Genomic DNA, 18,494 nt, shown 5'->3' on the forward strand with positions numbered 1-18,494 from the left:
CCCTACCATCCTCCTGGTGATGTCTGATCACCCTGGTCTGACTTCAGCAAGAATCCTATTAGGTCAGCTTAGCCATAATCCCCTTTATCCCCGATGTTTCCTCTCAGTAATTTTCTATCCACTGACCACCACACCCTGCTCTTTTACTATAAATTCCCACTTGCCCATAAGTTGAGCCCGACCTATCTCCCTGACTGCAAAATCCCATTGCAGTTGTCCCTATACCTATCTTGGTAGTCCTGAATAAAGTCTTCCTTACAGTTGTACCAAATTACATACTCTCATATGTACTTGGTATTTTCAGTCTTTGAGAGTTCTGTGCCAATTCCATGGAAGTGAAATGGTATCTCATTACCATGTTAGTGCACATCTTAATCCTAGCAAGGTGAAGAATCTTTTCATATATTAACTGGTTACTTAGGTTTCATCTTTTATGTGTTCCCTACCCGTATTTACTTGTCTTTTTCTTCCGTATGCGTAGTTTTTCTTTATCCTGGATACTAACCTTTGTCGCCTATGTGCACTGCACAGTCATGACTTCCCTTTTCACATGCTTCCGATGTATTCATGTACATAAATCTTAAATTTTCACATAGTCAGATTTATCAATCTTTTTCTTCATGGTTTGTATTTGTTGAAGCTTAAGAACTCACTACCTCATAAAGATATTCTTACACACTTCTTTAAAATGTTTCCATTTTACTTCTTTCATTTCTTTAGATTTTTATCTCATGTCATAAGATAAATCAAATTCCGTGTAGATTAAAAATATGGATAATCAGTTATTCAAGCACCATCTGTTGACATACCCGCTTTCCCTCACTGATCCGTAATGCTGCCTCTATCATATCACATGGCACAGAACTCTATGTATTCATCTATGTCTGTGGGCTCTTTAGTCTGCTTCAACAACCTATTTCTAGGTTTGCTGACAAAAGACTGTCTTAATTACTTAAAAGAGTTCACCTCTCCTCTTTGATCTTCAAAATTGCCTTGGTTAGTCTTGCTCTTCCTTATACATCTAAGAATCACTTTGCTGAATTTCCATTTTCTTACTTCTATGATTTTTAATGAAATTTCATTTAATTTTATGAATGGATATCAAAGGAGATTATGACAGGTAACTATAAGAAGACTTTAGGGAGGCAAGATTCAAATGACAATTTTTGAGAAATAGATTTAAGGTTCTTTGTTTTGCCGCCTTCTTTTTTTGCTGCTGTAAAATATTTCCTTGCAGTAGATAAAACATTTGAGATGAATTAGCTGGTAGTTCAGACCCCTAAGTCATCAAGATCTATTATTTAGAGCTGGTAGGGTGGTAAAAAGAACTCTTAATTTTCTATTCGTGGCACTGACTGCCATAGGGCTTAACATTCTTTATTATCTTTAGCTCCTACTTCCCTCTAATTCGTTTCCCAAACTGCCACTCCATGGTACTTTTTTCTAGATGTTATTAATAGCTATGTCTGGGAAAAGAAGTTATAAATTCAAATAAATTTTTACACGGGTGTGTAGTATAGCTCTCACTTGGAGTTTTATAATGTACTTGAGTGTATCAAAGACTCTGAGGAGCATCACAGTAAAGAAATAAGCCTAATTTTGTTTAACTCGCCATTTCATAAACTTTTCTGCATATTAACACTTATTTCTTGACATACTGATTAATAATCTACAGAAGAGAGTTCTGTGGGACATCAATTTGGGAAATGGTGTGTTTAAACTAACAAGGTTGAGACAAGAACAACTTAGATATTTCTCACGTGTGTATCAATCAATCGGCAGCAAGCAAATCAACATCAAAACAAAGTAATCAAAAACCACCCAGGATGCCTTTTGCTTGGGGTCTTAGTGTTGGCCTACATATGATAAAACTCTTCCTTTAACTTGACAAGAATTATGTTTTCCTTCTTAGTTTAGCACTGAGGTGAAAGAATAGGCAGACGTCCCAGATTTATTCACCTCTTACTATGAAAGCTATAGGAGTGCTTGGCCTCTAAAAACACAAACAAGAGAAATGCATTTCTGTTATCCCTGCTGGGCTTGGAGCCCATCATTCTTGTTGCCAAGTGCTGAGGAGAACCGAAAAACATACCAAAATTAAATGACTTTTTGTTTATATTTTCTTCTTTCTGCTCTGTTGATGCAGCAGGTATTAATCTGCTTGATGCACTGCTGGCCTGGCGGGGTAGCCCTGCTTGGCTGAGGATGACAGGAGAAGAACAGGTCACCACCAATGTCAGCAGATACCCTGGACAGAAAATGATGTCCTTTCCTGAAAAAAACATTTCTCCTTTCTTATAGGGCATCACTCCTTGCTGTTGTAACACACAGATCCAATAATAGTCGTGGGTGAGCTTTTGAGAGTCAGGTTCTTCCCGATTTGCAAGGTAAAAATACTGATATTTCCCTTTCTCTCCTCAAAATACCTTTGGCATTTATTTATTCAACAGTTATTTATTGTTTATTGTGGGCCAGGCAATCTACTAAGTGCCAGGGTTACCAAGACCAGTAGCACAGTCTTAAAGAACTTGACAGTATAAATAAGAGATTAATAATACTGAGAATACTTTCCAAATACCCTCAAAAGTACCACAGCATTGCCTAAAATATAACTGTAAAGACTGGGAACTTCACTTTAGGGTCAATAGATTCTCAGAGACTGGGAGTGTAAGTCCACAACAATGGACCCTCCATCAACCTGGAGACTTTTTCTTATTTTCTATTGTATTCTGAGCCAGAACAGAGATTCACAAGAGATATTTATTGGCTATTACTGAGCAAGGAGCTGGAGCCATCTAGAATAATGACTTAGCCATGCGTGAATCTTCTCTATTTTTATTTCCAGCGCTAGCTTGTTTAGCTTTTCTTTGACAGTATTACTTCACAGAGTAGCCCATTCCATTTTTGACCAGCTCTGTCAGGAAATTCTTCCTCATTTTTTTGCAGAAATATATCCCCCTCCAAGTTCCACCCACAGAGGTGCATTCCGTCCTCCCTCTGGGGCTCCTAGAAACACACACAACAGTTCTCCTGTTTCTTTCTATTTTGAAATTTTCATGTCTACAAAAAATTTCAACAAAAAAAGCAACAGTATAAGTAACACCTATATGCCTTTCATCTATTCACCAATTATTAACAGTTTCCAATATCTGCTTCTTTATTGCTCATCCTGGGTTTTTTCCCCCTGAATTGAGATTTAGTTGCAAACATAAAACTATATCACCCTTATATTAATACTTTGGCATATATCTCCTAAGAATCACATTCTCCTGCATAATAACATTTCTATTCTATACCTTAAAAAGTAATGTTTAATAAAATATTATTTAAAATAACATCCATGTTTAAATTATCCCCTCCCCAACCTTTTTCAAAGTTGGGATTTTTTAGTCCTAGATTTTTTTTTTTTTAATTCACATATTAGATTTGGTTGTTAATATCTCTTTGGTCTCTCTCTCTTTTTTTTTTTTTTTTTTTTTGAGACGGAGTCTTACTCTGTTGCCCAGCCTGGAGCACAGTGGAGTAATCTTGGCTCACTGCAACCTCTGCCTCCCAGGTTCAAGTAATTCTCCTGCCTTGGCCTCACAAGTAGCTGGGATTACAGGCGTGCACCACCATGCCCAGCTAATTGTTAGTAGAGATGGAGTTGGCCATCATTTTGGCCAGTCTGGTCTCGAACTCCTCACCTCAAATGATTCACCTGCCTTGGCCTCCCAAAATGCTGGGATTACAGGTGTGAGCCAACGCGCCCAGCCTCTTTGGTCTCTTGTTATCTGGAATATTCCCCCAGCCTTTTTTTTTTTCCCCCCTAGGACTACTACATAAGTGTACTACTTATCTCACTAGTGATAATATACATGTTGACTACTTGATTCAGATGGTGACCACTAGGTTTTTCCATTGAAATGGTAAATTTTCCCCCTTTGCAATTAAAAACTGGGGTGATATTTTAACAACTTTCCCGACAACTTTTTTTTTTTTTTTTTAACAGCAGCTGGTATCTTTCGATGTTTCCCAACAACTTTTTACAGAAGTTTTAGCTGCCACTGATGATCTTTGCCTGCATCAGCTATTACTTTGAGAATTACAAAATGATGATTTTCTAAGTTCTGTCATTTCTCCTACATGGGACCCATTATCGTCATTTTTTTTGGATACTCAAATTACCCCAAAATTTGGCCAGTGAAAATCCCTTGACGCTACCATCTGTCTTTTCAACATGACCCCATTAGTTGAGCACTTCCTAGCTTTCTATCACAACTAGATGTCCAGGATCATCTTGCATTTTCCCTTAGCCCAGACCCAGAATCCGCCATTCCTCCAGTGGCCAGGGTTCCTCTTAATAGGGAACAGCATTTATTAGGAAGAATTCTGCTAGTTTCCTCCACGTATCACCCTCTGGGTGTTTGAAGCCAGTTATCATTTCCATCCCATGCACTTCCCCAAACTTTCACATCTAGGCTAAGTTCTCCCAGTCCCTCACACCAGTCTTCCTATGGTTTAGCTTTGACTTTTATCTTACTCTTCTTTTTCATCTTCCCTGTCCCAACTCAGCTGCTATATTCTAGATCGGTGGCCCCCAACCTGACTACACATCAGAATCACTGGGGGACTTGTTTAATATACAGATTTTGAGGATTCATTCAAGACTTATTAAATAGAATCTCTGGGGTTGGGCATGGGATTCTGTTTTGTTTTGCTTTTTAAGGTCCCTATGTGGTATCTATATAGCCACTCCACTGCATACTTCAATTTTTCAAGGTCTTGTGGACCCCAAATTGAACAGAATATCAAAAGTATGATCTAGGCCGGGCATGGTGGCTCACACCTGTAATCCCAGCACTTTGGGAGGCCGAGGCAGGTGGATCACGAGGTCAGGACATCGAGACCACCCTGGCTAACACGGTGAAACCCCATATCTACTAAAAACACAAAAAATTAGCTGGGCGTGGTGGCGGACACCTGTAGTCCCAGCTACTCTGGAGGCTGAGGCAGGAGAATGGTGTGAACCTGGGAGGCAGAGCTTGCAGTGAGCCAAGAGTGCGCCACTGCACTCCAGCCTGGGAGACAGAGCGAGACTCCGTCTCAAAGAAAAAAAAAAAGTATGATCTAGAGCTACCACTTTTAGACTGAACAGTAAACTTCTTTCAGCGTAATCAAATCAGTGCAGACTTTTTTGGGGGAAGGCAGACGTAATGACATAAGATTTTTGATTCATGGTAAATTTATGAAGAACTAAATCCTTCAGACTTTTTAAAAAATATTGCTAAGTCACATCTCCCTTATCTTTTTATGTTACACTGGTGTTTCATTCTAAGTGTTTGCATTTGTGCCTATTAAAATTCATATTGCTCAGTTCAGTCCAATCTTCAGAATGTCAAAGGTCTTGGGGATCCTGGTTTTACCATCCTAAGTATTTTTTACCCTTCCAACTTTATGTCACTCACAGTTAAGCATGCTGTCAAAGTCCTTTCTCTTACATTGCCTTATTTTTATTTTTAACAGAGATGAGACAGTGTTTTGCTTTGTTGCCTAGGCTAGTCTTGAACTCCTGGGCTCAAGTGATCCTCCTGCCTCAGCCTCCCAAGTAGCTGTGATTACAGGTGTGAACCACCATGCCTGGCTGCTATTTTTCTTTAAGTATCTAAAATAAAAGAATCTTACGAACTGTTTAATGATTATGGTAGTAGATACATAATTGTACATGCCTGTCAAAACTAGTAAGATTATACACAAAAAAGAATGAATTTTAACATACATAAATTGTACCTGGAAAAAAAATCAGTCAATATTCTAAATACCCAGCTATATTCTTCTCTCAGATTAGGTCTCACTAATTTATTTTGATTGACAATTTCTGCAAAACGCATTGCTATTCTAAGTAATGAAATTTTTATAGATTTTATATTTTTATTGATTGAGGTCAATGCACTCTAGGGTTTGATCTCTTGAAAAAGCACCAGGATTTGGCTTACCAGAGCAGTCAACCCAAAGACTATACCTTACTTTAACAATTCCCACAAAATAAAATATTATAAAAGGTGGTAGAATGTGGAATAAAAAGAAATCAATATTAGAAAAATTATAATCTTTCATAGTACTGGGTTAAAAATATTAAATATAGCCTGTCAGTCCTGCCTATGAGAAGTCAGACAATTTTTCACCTATAATTTTGACAAGGATTTTTTAATGTACTCTTCAGTGTTGGAGAATCCTAGTGAAATACACTCAGTGTGGTTGAAAGCTTAAGTGATACAACCTTCCTGGCCACTTGAAATACCTAACAAAAACATAAAATAATCCATTTGAATATATACATACATAAATAATCTAAAAGTCTAGAAAGAAATGTACCAAAATTTTAGCAATAGCCAGCCATCTCTGGCTGATGGAAGGCAGTCTGGGTTTTGTTTTGTTCTGCTTTTTTCATGCTTTGTATTTTTAAAATATCTTTTAAATTTCTACAGTGAGCCTATATTAGTTTTATGATTAGGAAAACAGCAGTACACACTTATAAAAATACTGGTTAAAGGGAGGGGAGGAAAATAAGTCACAAAAACAAATAAATGAGAGTAAAATAATTTTTATGAAAATATATCTGTCACTGATAGGAATTCCTAAAATAAAACATGTTTTCCAGGTAGTCAATAGTTTTATATGAAATTTTAATTCAGAGAATGAGTAAGATTTCCCTTATGAAGCTTCTCTGAATGCCACAGAAGATTCCAATAGACAGTAACTCTAAAGAGGACACTTACATTGCTTCCAAACAATACTTTTCAAATAAGAAGCTTTATACTGAATTATTAGATACTGTAAATTCATACCTTGAAGAACGATGTTCTGGTTTATTTCGTTCGTTGCGATCTGCGAGAAAGAAGACGGTTACATGTCAAAATGTTCTTTAAAAGCTCTGGAAAGAAGTTTTTAAATACCAGCTGCCATACCATTAGATTTCACAAAGGACTGTTCAAAGGTAGTTGTGTCTTCCTAAGTATAAGGCTCTTCATCACAGTTCGCCTGACAGAGGCAGAAAAGACACAACGAAGGACAGGCATAAAAGCTTATGGTTTGTTAAAATCATCTACTTGGAAAATGTATCATTACATGTATTATTTCATTTTATAAGATCTTTCCTGTGCTAAATACTTTGCTAACACTAGAAGAGATTTAGCTAAGGAAAGAAAGCAAGGAAACTGCAAAGCCACAGATTACTCAGCTCAAAAAAATCATTCCATGAATCATGGTTGGCAGAAGCTTCTAACAGAATGGGGAGGGGGAAAAATGAGCAGTCAGCTACAACATCTGCAAATACTAAGACCAATACAGCTTCACCCTTAACTATCTACCACCCAGAACATTTCAGAAGTTGGATTTCAATGTTTCTCCAGTAATTAGATATAATGTGCTCTCCATATAAAATTTTTGATCATCACAACTGGGAAGAAGGGAACTCTCATGGGTAGAAAGCAGGAATGTTGCTAAAGATCCTACAATGCATAGAGCGGTCCCTTTCACCAAAAGAATTATCTCATCCAAAATGTCAGTAGTGCAGAGGTCGAGAAACCCTGCTATAGGGTAAGATATAAGAGCACAGATGCTTGAACTTTTCAAAAGTGCCTCTCTAGACTGCTGTAAAATGCTATTAATCAACCTTGAGACTATCATATACAAGAGAAACAACCATAAAACCCGCAGGTTGTCTTTTTTGAATCTGAGTAACAGTTTTTCCTCCACTATATGCTTAAGAATTAAAAATAAATGAAGTAAAAGGCCGCAGTGTTATGCAAAAATAAACAATATGAAGCAATATACAAACCACAATATATCCTAAGCAATGACTTTAAGAAAAAATTCTATGGAATATTATCAAAATACAGTTTTCTATAGTATCTTCTGAATTAATGCTAACAAGATAGAATTTAATGGCAATATAAAGATTAAGACAGCAATGCTTTTAGTTTTTCCTTAATTTTATTGCTGGTGGAACAGAGTAAGAGGATTATGAAACATACTCTAAAACTTCTAGAAAGAAATACGGAAGAAAAGGAATAGGATTTATACAGTTAAATGTATGTAACAATTCTTTCTGAATGAGTTCATAATAAAAAAGAAATGTTTTTCAAAGCCAAAGAGTTAGTACTCATGAAAACACTGTTCTCTGAAAGACTAATAAGTAAAAAGATTCACAATAAAGCATGTCTGCTTAGATATAATGATTTCCAAACACATAGTGTTAGCACGTTTCTGGTTCCAATTTTTCTACACTGTGACTTAATATTACTGCAGCTTTTAAAACTTTTCTGTTTTAATTTAACTTGGTTTTACCCCTCCCTTAAATGAAAATATCATGTTTTTCATTTGATGAGTATTAAGATTTTAAAGTTATAGTAACACAGGGCACATTTAAATTATTTCTCTCAATCATTCTTCTCCAGTTTTTAGCCTGCTAGCTTCGCTACAAAAATGAAGTATAATGTCTCGAAGTAAAGCCAGAAACTGAATACAGATTAGCTATCCTCATATAACAAAGCAATAACTCTTACCTGCGGCTAAAGTCGAGCTAAAACTCTGTCCAGAACATCATTTGCTGTGGCTGTGATCCTAGTTTCATAGTTTACTTAGGCATGTAATAGCAAATTTCCCCACTAATCTTCCTAGTGGTACAACACACAAGAGGAAGGGAGAAACAGAGTCACAATGCATGTAAACAAGACTCAGTATCCAAGGGCTTCCCTCCAGGGCCTGTTCTGATTGGCAGATGTGCTATGACCAGTCTGCACAGCTGGAATGTGGCCACTCAGGAAGCAAATGGCTCACAGCTCTCCTTCATTCTTGGTTAAAACAGGAAATTCTACAGTCATTTTTATACTTTCTGCTCTAAGAAAATACGAATGTCTTCTCACAGCACTTCTCTATTGAACCAGTAATTAAAATTCAACAAAAGACTTGATTATCTGCTGGGGGAAATTCTAAAATTTTCCCCCCAAATTCACTGTTAGTGTTATCTGTGTTACATTCCTGTGTAAACATAGATACACAGTACTTATAAAATGTTACTCCTAAGAACTCATATAGTTGATAATTTGAGGGGTAAGGGTAAATTATCCATTACTCACAATATTTCTCATCCCTCACCTCTTGACAATGAAAAACAAATTGAAACACATGTTCTTGGCTTGATCTTTTCCCTCAAAGTATACAAATATTTGGATTTCACATTTTGCCATAGAGCCATCTTTTAGCTTAAATACATATAAATAATGGGGTGTGTGTTGCATATCTGTGTGTCTTATATACTTACACTTTTTCATATACTTACATTTTAAACAAAGTAATTTTCACGATAGTCAAGATTATTGTGCAATTGTCAAGAAATATATTAGTAGAAATAAATTTTTTGGCAAAATAATAAGTGGTTATTATTTTGTTCCAAAAGCCAAGACTGAACAAAACAAATCACTGAGGGTGGATTCAGAATCTGCTTTCTTGCCAACAATAACAAAACATTTGGATGAAATCCCCTTAAGAATGAGAACAGATCTATAGCAAACATGGAAATTTAATCTTGGCTATATATAGTGCTTTAAGTGTATGGATTTTATTTCAAGTCAAATACTTTTCAGCACATTCTCTGAATATTTTCTTTTTTTTTTTTTTTTTTGAGACAAGGTTTCGCTCTGTACTCCAGGCTGGAGTGCAGTGGTGCAATCACAGCTCACTGCAGCCTTGAGCTCCTGAGCTCAAGTGATCCTCCCATCTCAGCCTCCCAAGTAGTTGAAGTAGTTAGGATTACAGGCACATGCCACCACACCTAGCTAATTAATTAATTTTTTTTTTTTTTTCTGTAGAGACAGGGTCTCCCTATTTTGTCCAGGCTGGTCTCAAACTTTGGGACTCAAGTGATCCTCCTGCCTTGGCCTCCCAAAGTGTTGGGATTGCAGGCATGAGCCACTGTACTCAGCCTTCCAATTTTTTAGAGTTTCTAATTTTCAAATTAATTGGGGGAGAATATTTCTAAAAGTTTTCTGAACTTCTGCATATTTAGAAATCATATGAATAACTTTCTAGCCCAAAGTCTCACCATTTCTATGAAAAAAAGAGTTATTAAAAATAAAATGCCTTAACTCTAAAATTTGTCAAATGCTACACATTTGCTGTGGATGATATACTTATTCCAGGGGCCTGCCCAGCAGAGCATGATGGTTTAGGTCACTCAAAGACCAGCAGTATATACTGAGTGTGAGGGTAACCATGGCTGGGTAATCATGTAATGGTTTTGTGGATATGTATCACCACACACACACACACACACACACACACACAGCCCCCGCTCTTGCATTCCTTGTCCCTCTCATCTATGCCTCATGGTTAATAAAGCTAACTGAGGAATAGAAAAGTACTCTGTAAGTAGAACAAAGACAGAAAACAAGGCAGAGGCTGGGCACAGTGGTTCATACCTGTAATCCCAGCACTTTGGGAGGCCAAGGTGCTGGGACCAGCCTGGCCAACATGACAAAACCCCATCTCTACCAAAAATACAAAAAAAATTAGCTAGGCGTGGTGGTACACGCCTGTAATCCCAGCTACTCAGGGGGCTGAGGTGGGAGGATCACTTGAGCCCAGGAGATGAAGGTTGCAGTGAGCCAAAATCATGCCACTGCATTCCAGCCTTGGTGACGGAGTGAAACTCTGTCTCAAAAACAAAAACAAAAAACAAGGCAGAGCTGGCACAATGACTGTTGGTTGTGTGTGTATAAATGCTGTGGGGGAGATGTGAGGGATGCAATGGGGGAACCCATGGTATGTCAAGGGGACTGAAGAACAGTTAGGGCAGTGGTAGGATGCTATCATGGGTCAAGGATTCTGTGTAAGAACTCCAGATTATCCACATTTTCCTTTCATGTCAACTTGGTTCTGTGTAATCTAGACACATGATTCCAATGTTTATGTATTTAGGTGTTACGCCACTTATGTAGAAATGGGCCCCTGTTCTGGCACGGACAGTTTTTGGGTATGGGTACGCAGATCCTACTGATGTGGAACCATTCAGGGTGATTCTGACTCTAATAATACTTTGAAATGGAGATGACAAAAATGCAAATGCCATCTTTGCTTTGATTAAAACTAAGAATAGCCAATTCGGAACTTATTAGAATCTGTTGTAAGACATTCAGGCTTTGATGATTTAGCTTTGATCACTAAACTGGAGAGAAAAATCAAACCCCATTGGTAGGGACTTACTTTACTAACTCAAGTTGGAAATGAAAGACCTGAAATCATTCTTTGAAATTAGGGGGAAGGTTCAGTCTACATGAATGAATATACACAGATATACTCACAATGGAGTAAGAAGTGGTTTAAAGTGAGTCTTTTTTTTTTTTTTTTTTTTTTTAATTGAGACAGAGTCTCACTCTGTCACCCAGGCTGGAGTGCAATCTCGGTTCACTGTAACCTCTGCCTCCCGGGTTCAAGTGATTCTTCTGCCTCAGCTGGGACTACAGGTGCACGCCACCATGCCCAGCTAATTTTTGTATTTTTAGTAGGGATGGGGTTTCACCATATTGGCCAGGCTGGTCTCGAACTCCTGACCTCATGATCCAGCCACCTCAGCCTCCCAAAGTCCTGGGATTATAGGTGTGAGCCACCATGCCCGGCCAAAGCGTCTATCTTATATATCTTATCTTTGCATACCAAAATCTCTTTAGCAGGAGCATTACCAATGAAGCGATTCTGTAGCATACTCCCAAGCATTACTGTTAAGTTCCAGCTTGGGAGTATATACAGTATATATCATTTTTAAAGTATGGATGAACCCTACATAAACCCTTTGTGCCATTCAGAATTAACTAAAGGTTCCTTGGGGCTGAAAACGAATTATTTGCAGCAGCAATGTCATTACATCTTTACTTATGACAAGCAGAATAAATAAAACAATGAACGCATCCATTATAAGACATAAGATACCCAGTGTTCATACATCTTACTTTGGTGATTCTTTAAAAGATTGCATAATTGATTCCAAACAAATAGACTATGGATGGGATTTTACTTATCAGATATCAGAATTTCAAATACTTTTCTAAAAACTTTAAATGGTTCTTATATTTAGAGAGAGAAAACTGCAAATATATATATATTTCAAGTATATACTTCAAGCATATATATACATACACTTGAAAAGAAGGCAGTGCTCATTCTACAAAGTTACTGACACCAACTAATATGAATCCACCTCTGCTTTCTATTTGACAGCCTTGTTTAGGTGTGTCTCCAAACTGATTTTTATTTACATTTGAGATTCCCAAAGTGATGGTCTATTGTTCTTTTAAATGACACCTTTTCAATAAATATATATTTGTTGTTGCTGAAATAACACATTAAGTCAGAAAATTTCTACTCTCTTGGTTAAAAAAGCCAAGAAATTAAAGAGGGTCTCTGTCAGTTACCACTGCAGGGGAGAAATAAGACATATTACAGAGAAGTTTACATGGCTGTTGTTGCCCATGCTTCCATGGGTAAGTGGGAAAGTCTGGTCTACAGCACTATCAATACTGACATCGTTCATTAATTAAAGTGCCTAAACTCATTAAAATTCATTAAAATGCAGTACTCTAATTACCCAGGAAGGGAAGAATTGGAGATGGAAAGGAAGTTTTTTCAAACAAGAATTTATGTCTTGGCTGGCTGGGGTGGCTCATGCCTGTAATCCCAGCACTTTGGGAGGCTGAGGCGGGTGGATCACTTGAGGTCAGGAGTTCAAGACCCCTGTCTCTAGTAAAACTACAAAAATTAGCTGGACGTGGTGGCGCACACCTGTAATCCCAGCTGCTTAGGAGGCTGAGGCAGGAGAATCGCTTGAACCCGGGAGGCGGAGGTTGCAGTGAGCTGAGGTCACGCCACTGCACTCCAGCCTGGGGGATGGAGCAAGACTCTGTCTCAAAAAAGAATTTATGTTTCAACAAAGAAGCAGACTATCTCTGGAATGTTTTCTCCTTCCCATCCCCACTGTTTTTACCCTCAATTTTAGGTTCTTATCAGCAATTGTCTGGACTCTTATGTCCTGACTGGATTTTCTGGCCCCAGTTTCTTCCCCTCTAACCCAATCATATTGCTGGCCAAATATATCTAGGCCTCAGAAAAATTATAAATCACTTAGATCTTGAGAGGATTAAATGAGATAATGCCAGTGACATTCTTAGCACACTGTCTGTACACTTAAGCACACCACAAATGTCAGCTGCCATCATGTTGTTAAAAGGCCAGCTATTAACTAGTTGTAGCAAATGATACTGCATCATAGTGACTGTACAAGTTACTTAACCTCCCTAAGCCTCAGTTTTCTCACCTACAAAACAGGGGAAAATACTATCGTTATGGAGCTTTTATGAGGATAAATGAATTAAAGGGTATGAAAGGTTGAGTTCAGTATCTAGACCATCAATTCTATGACTAACTCTGTGACGACCACTCTTAATATCTTTAATGCATGGCTCAAGAACCACCTTCTCCACGAAGATGTCCCTGATTCCTCTCTCTCTTCAGCATCCGTGTATTCATTTCTTACTGCTGCTGTACCTAATTACCACAAACTTAGCAGCTTACGACAACAAAAATGTATTATCTTAAAGTTCTAGAGGCCAGAAGTCAAAATGAGTATCACTAGACCCATTAATGCGGGGGTCCCCAACCCCTCTACCATGGACCAGTACCAGTCCATGGCCTGTTAGGATCCGGGCTGCAGGGCAGGAAGCAAGCAAGAACTACTGCCTGAGCTCCGCCTACTGTCAGATAAGCATCCACATTAGACCCTCATAGGAGCTTGAACCCTATTGTGAACTGCACATGGGAGGGATCTAGGCTTTGTGTTCCTTATGAGAATCTAATGTCTGATGATCTGTCACGGTCTCCCATCACCTCCAGATGGGACCATCTAGTTGCAGGAAAACCAGCTCAGGGTTCCCACTGATTCTACATTATGGTGAATTGTATAATTATTTCATTATATATTATAATGTGATAATAATATAAATAAAGTACACAATAAATGTAATATGTTTGAATGATCCTGAAACCAGCCCTCTGCACCTGGTCCATGGAAAAATTGTCTTCCATGAGACCAGCCCCTGGTGCCAAAAAGGTTGGGGACCGCTACATTACAGTGTTTGCCAGGCTACATTCCCTTTGGATGCTCTAGGAGAGAATCCATTTCCTTGCCTTTCGCAGCTTCCTGAGGTCACTTGCATTCCTTGGCTTGTCGTCCTTTCCTCCAATAGTGTAGCATTTAAAAATCTCTTTCTGACTCTGGTTTCCTCATCTACCTCCCTCTTCTACTTTAAAGGACTCTTATGATGACACTGGGTACACCAGGATAATCCAGAATAATCTCCCTATGTCAAGTTGATTCACAACCTTAATACTCCTTTGCCATGGAAATATGACATATTTGCAGGTTCCAGGGATTACGATATGGACATCTTTGTGCGGAGGGGGATAGCATCATTCTGCCTAACGCACCCTATCTGAACTCTCAGACTATCTGTCTATAGCACTCACTTCACACTAAGCATGATAGGGTGCACTGCTGTTTAAGGTTTTGAGCATGTGTCTGTCCCCTTTATCTAAGCAGCATCTGATGTAGGCAGAGTGTCTGTGTTAGACTCTGTTTCACAGTCAGTACTCTGTAAATGTTTGTTCATAATGGTACTAGCCAATGCCCTCCCATTTTCTTTTCTGCCCTGCATCCTTTATGCTGTAGTTGGTTCATGGATATATCTAATATTGCTGCAAAATGATGGGTCTTAAGAATTCCCATACTTTTTTTGACTTTTTATAAATACAATAGTGATTTTGGTGTCAACTTTCTCCTAAAACAATTCATATTTGGTCTATTCTTCTGCTCAACATAGTCCTCTCCGAAACAAAAAACACACAGGAAAAAACTACAGCACATTTGAACTGGAAGAGAAACCAGCTATTTGGTGACAGGCTGATAATTCTTTTTAATAGTTCTTCTTCGAAATGGTTCAAATGAATCATTCTGATTGTTGAATTCAACTGACTATTGAATCAGGCTTTTAATGATTTGGGGTTCTTATGTTAGTTGTTTCAGAATGAAAAATCAAAGCCACCATCTGTATTGCCCCTTTTCACTGCAGGGTGAATTTGGTAGAGACTTTAGGAAAATGAACATTTAATCAGTGTCACTTGGGTCCTGGGAAGTAAGGCAGGGAGGGGAGCGGCAAGGGAAGCTGGCTTAGAGACAGGGGGTCATCAACCCTTCCTGCTGCTCCCTCCTTAAGCTCCCTAATGATTCTCCTGCCTTAATAGTTACTTTCATACCTCTTTTTGTTATAAAATATTTTTCAGCAAGCAAAATTTGTGATTGAAGGAGGTATAAAAAGACCTTTTAGTTCCCTGACTATCAAATTCAAAATATTGGGCCATTCCTAAGGGTTTTTCTTTTCTTTTTTGGTTTTTGTTTTCTTTCCAAGTTTGTGTTTTTTTTTTTTTTTTTTTTGAGACAGGGGCTCACTCCGTCACTCAGGCTGGAGTGCAGTGGTGCAATCTTGGCTCACTGCAGCCTCGACTTCCTGGGCTCAGGAGATCCCACCTCAGCCTCCCCAGTAGCTGGGACTACAGGTGGGTGCCACCACACCCAGGTAATTAAAAAAACTTTTTGTCTTGTAGACATGGAATCTCACTTTGTTGCCCAGGCTGGTCTCGAACTCCTGGGCTCAAGTGATCCTCCTACCTCAGCCTCCCAAACTGCTGGGATTACAGGCATGAGCCATCACACCCAGCCCCCAACTTTTATTTTAGGTTCAGGGGTACATGCGCAGGTTTGTTACATGTTTCAAAGGGGTTTGGTGTACAGATTACTTTGTCACCTAGGTAATGAGCACAGCACCTAACACGTCATTTTTCAATCCTCCCCCTCCTCCCGCCCTCCACCCTCCAGTAGGACCTAGTGTCCATTGTTCCTTCTCTGTGTCCATGTGTACTCAATGTTTAACTCTCACCTTTAAGTGAGAACATGAGGTATTTGGTTTTCTGTGGGTTTTTAATAAGGGTCATAAATTTAACCTGGAATAAGATATGCTATAAGCAAGGCAATCTGAGAAAGTGACCTAATAATAGATTGCTTTCAGTGTTTCCCAAATTACAATAACCTCTCAAAATCCTGCAATTAAAAACATTTATTTAACTTTGTTTAACACATTCACCTAACTAATCTGAAGATAAGACATTTCTTACAGGCCAGGTGCAGTGGCTCGCACCTGTAATCCCAGCACTTTGGGAGGCCAAGGCAGGTGAATCACATGAGGCCAGGAGTTCAAGACCCAGCCTGGCCAACATGGTGAAACCCCGTCTGTACTAAAAATACAAAAATTAGCTGGGTGTGGTGGTGCACATCTGTAATCCCAGCTACCTGGGAGGCTGAGGCATGAGATTGCTTGAACCTGGGAGGTGGAAGTTGCAGTGAGCCGAGATCACGCCACTGCACTACAGCCTGGGTGAAAGAGCAAGACTCTGTCTCAAAAAAAAAAAAATTTCTTACAAAATCAATTTGGATCAGACTTGGTATCTGGTACCTAAGCATAGACAATGTTATCTCATTATCACCATCCACTCTCCCAGGAAACCAAAGTCCCTTATACAGAGCTTAGTCTTAGTCATCTCGGTGTCCAGCACCAGGCCTGACCCATAGCTACCACTTCTCAAATGAATTGAACTCCAACTGCTATAGGGCCAGGCACAGGCTCCAAGTGCCAAAGGGAGTGGGAAGCAATGATAAATCAGTCTCCCCTCCAATCCAATCAGGTTGAGAGATGACAACATGCTAGCAGCCCTCGCTCGCTCTGGGTGCCTCCTTGGCCTCGGCGTCCACTCCGGCCGCAATGGAGGAGCCCTTCAGCCCGCCGCTGCACTGTGGGGGCCCCTCTCTGGGGCTGGCCAAGGCCAGAGCCGGCTCCCTCTGCTGGCCGAGAGGTGTGGAGGGAGAGGCGCGGGCGGGAGCTGGGGCTGCGTGCAGGGCTCGTGGGCCAGCGCGGGTTCCAGGTGGGCGCGGGCTCAGCGGGCCCCGCACTCAGCACAGCAGGCTGGTGCCTGCTGGGCTTGATTGGGGGATGAGCTCCCTCTGGGCTGCCGGAGTGCCTGGGCTAGGTGCTGCAAAGTCCCCCGGGAAGGGCTATTGAGAGGTGAAGCCAGCGGGGCTTCTGGGCCGGGTGGGGACTTGGAGTACTTTTCTATCTAGCTAAAGGATTGTACATGCACCAATCAGCACTCTGTGTCTAGCTAAAGGATTGTAAACGCACCAATCAGCACTCTGTGTCTAGCTAAAGGTTTTGTAAACGCACCAATCAGCACTCTGTGTCTAGCTAATGAGGTGGGGACTTGGAGAACTTTTGTGTCTAGCTAAAGGATTGTAAATGCACCAATCGGCACTCTGTCTAGCTAAAGGTTTGTAAATGCACCAATCAACACTCTGTCAAAATGGACCAATCAGCTCTCTGTAAAATGGACCAATCAGCTCTCTGTAAAATGGACCAATCAGCAGGATGTGGGTGGGGCCAGATAAGGGACTAAAAGCAGGCCACCCCAACCAGCAGCGGCAACCCACTCGGGTCCCCTTCCACGCTGTGGAAGCTTTGTTCTTTCACTCTTCACAATAAATCTTGCTGCTGCTCACTCTTTGGGTCTGTGTTGCCTTTATGAGCTGTAACATGCACCGCGAAGGTCTGCAGCTTCACTCCTGAAGCCAGCAAGACCACGAACCCAGTGGAAGGAATGAACAAGTCCAGACACGCTGCCTTTAAGAGCTGTAACACTCACCGCTAGGGTCTGTGGCTTCATTCTTGAAGTCAGCAAGACCAAGAACCCACCAATTCTGGACACAAGGTCACAAACCTTTTAAGATCTTTTAAGATTATAGTAATTATATCTTTTCTTTAATTCTATCACTTATATATCTTTGATTTTGCATTGCTTAGGTTAATTTGTACATCTCAGAATAACAGGTTACACAAAGAAGGTCAGCACCAATTGCTTACCATCTCCAGGTATCTACTACTGGGGTGTGCCTGCAGTGGAAAATCAATAAATATTTCCGTATGACAATCTAGGTAGATGTTAAAAGCAGGAACTCTAGGTCAGACAGGCCTTGTTTTGAGTTCTTGCTTCACTACTTATTACCTGAAGGACCACAACAAACTGATGTCTCTAAGCTTCAGTGTCCACATCTGTAAAAGGGGGAATAATAGTAATACTCATCTCATCAAACTGAGTGAGGATTAAATGAATAAAGGTACATAAAGAGTAGTATATTTGCTATGAATAAGTGCTCAATAAACATCTATTATGATAAGAGTATCAGGAATACAGAATATTTAGCAAGTTCATAATATTGTGGACAGAATTACCTAAAGGGTAATTACCCTCTGTCTAATACGGATTTCTTAATTTGTAGGATTTTTCTTTTTTATTACTGGTCA

The 18,494-nt window shown here is 39.6% G+C and overlaps 1 protein-coding gene across 25 annotated transcripts in view; it reads right to left on the reverse strand.

Moving 5' to 3' along the window:
• The window catches only part of SH3D19 (SH3 domain containing 19), a 202,644-nt gene that overhangs the window by 99,264 nt on the left and 84,886 nt on the right, over nucleotides 1–18,494 (reverse strand). For 17 of the 25 annotated variants that reach the window (XM_054553564.2, XM_054553573.2, XM_054553567.2 and 14 more), the window contains exon 2: nucleotides 6,828–6,867. In XM_054553564.2, coding sequence (XP_054409539.1) covers nucleotides 6,828–6,867 — 40 coding nt within the window. Of the gene's footprint in view, nucleotides 1–6,827; nucleotides 6,868–6,947; nucleotides 7,185–8,546; nucleotides 8,677–18,494 lie in introns of those variants that run through there. The other 8 variants (XM_063723689.1, XM_054553569.2, XM_063723696.1 and 5 more) reach the window with 7 other exon arrangements.

This window comes from Pongo abelii, chromosome 3 (assembly GCF_028885655.2).
Source record: "Pongo abelii isolate AG06213 chromosome 3, NHGRI_mPonAbe1-v2.0_pri, whole genome shotgun sequence".
NCBI lineage: Eukaryota > Metazoa > Chordata > Mammalia > Primates > Hominidae > Pongo > Pongo abelii.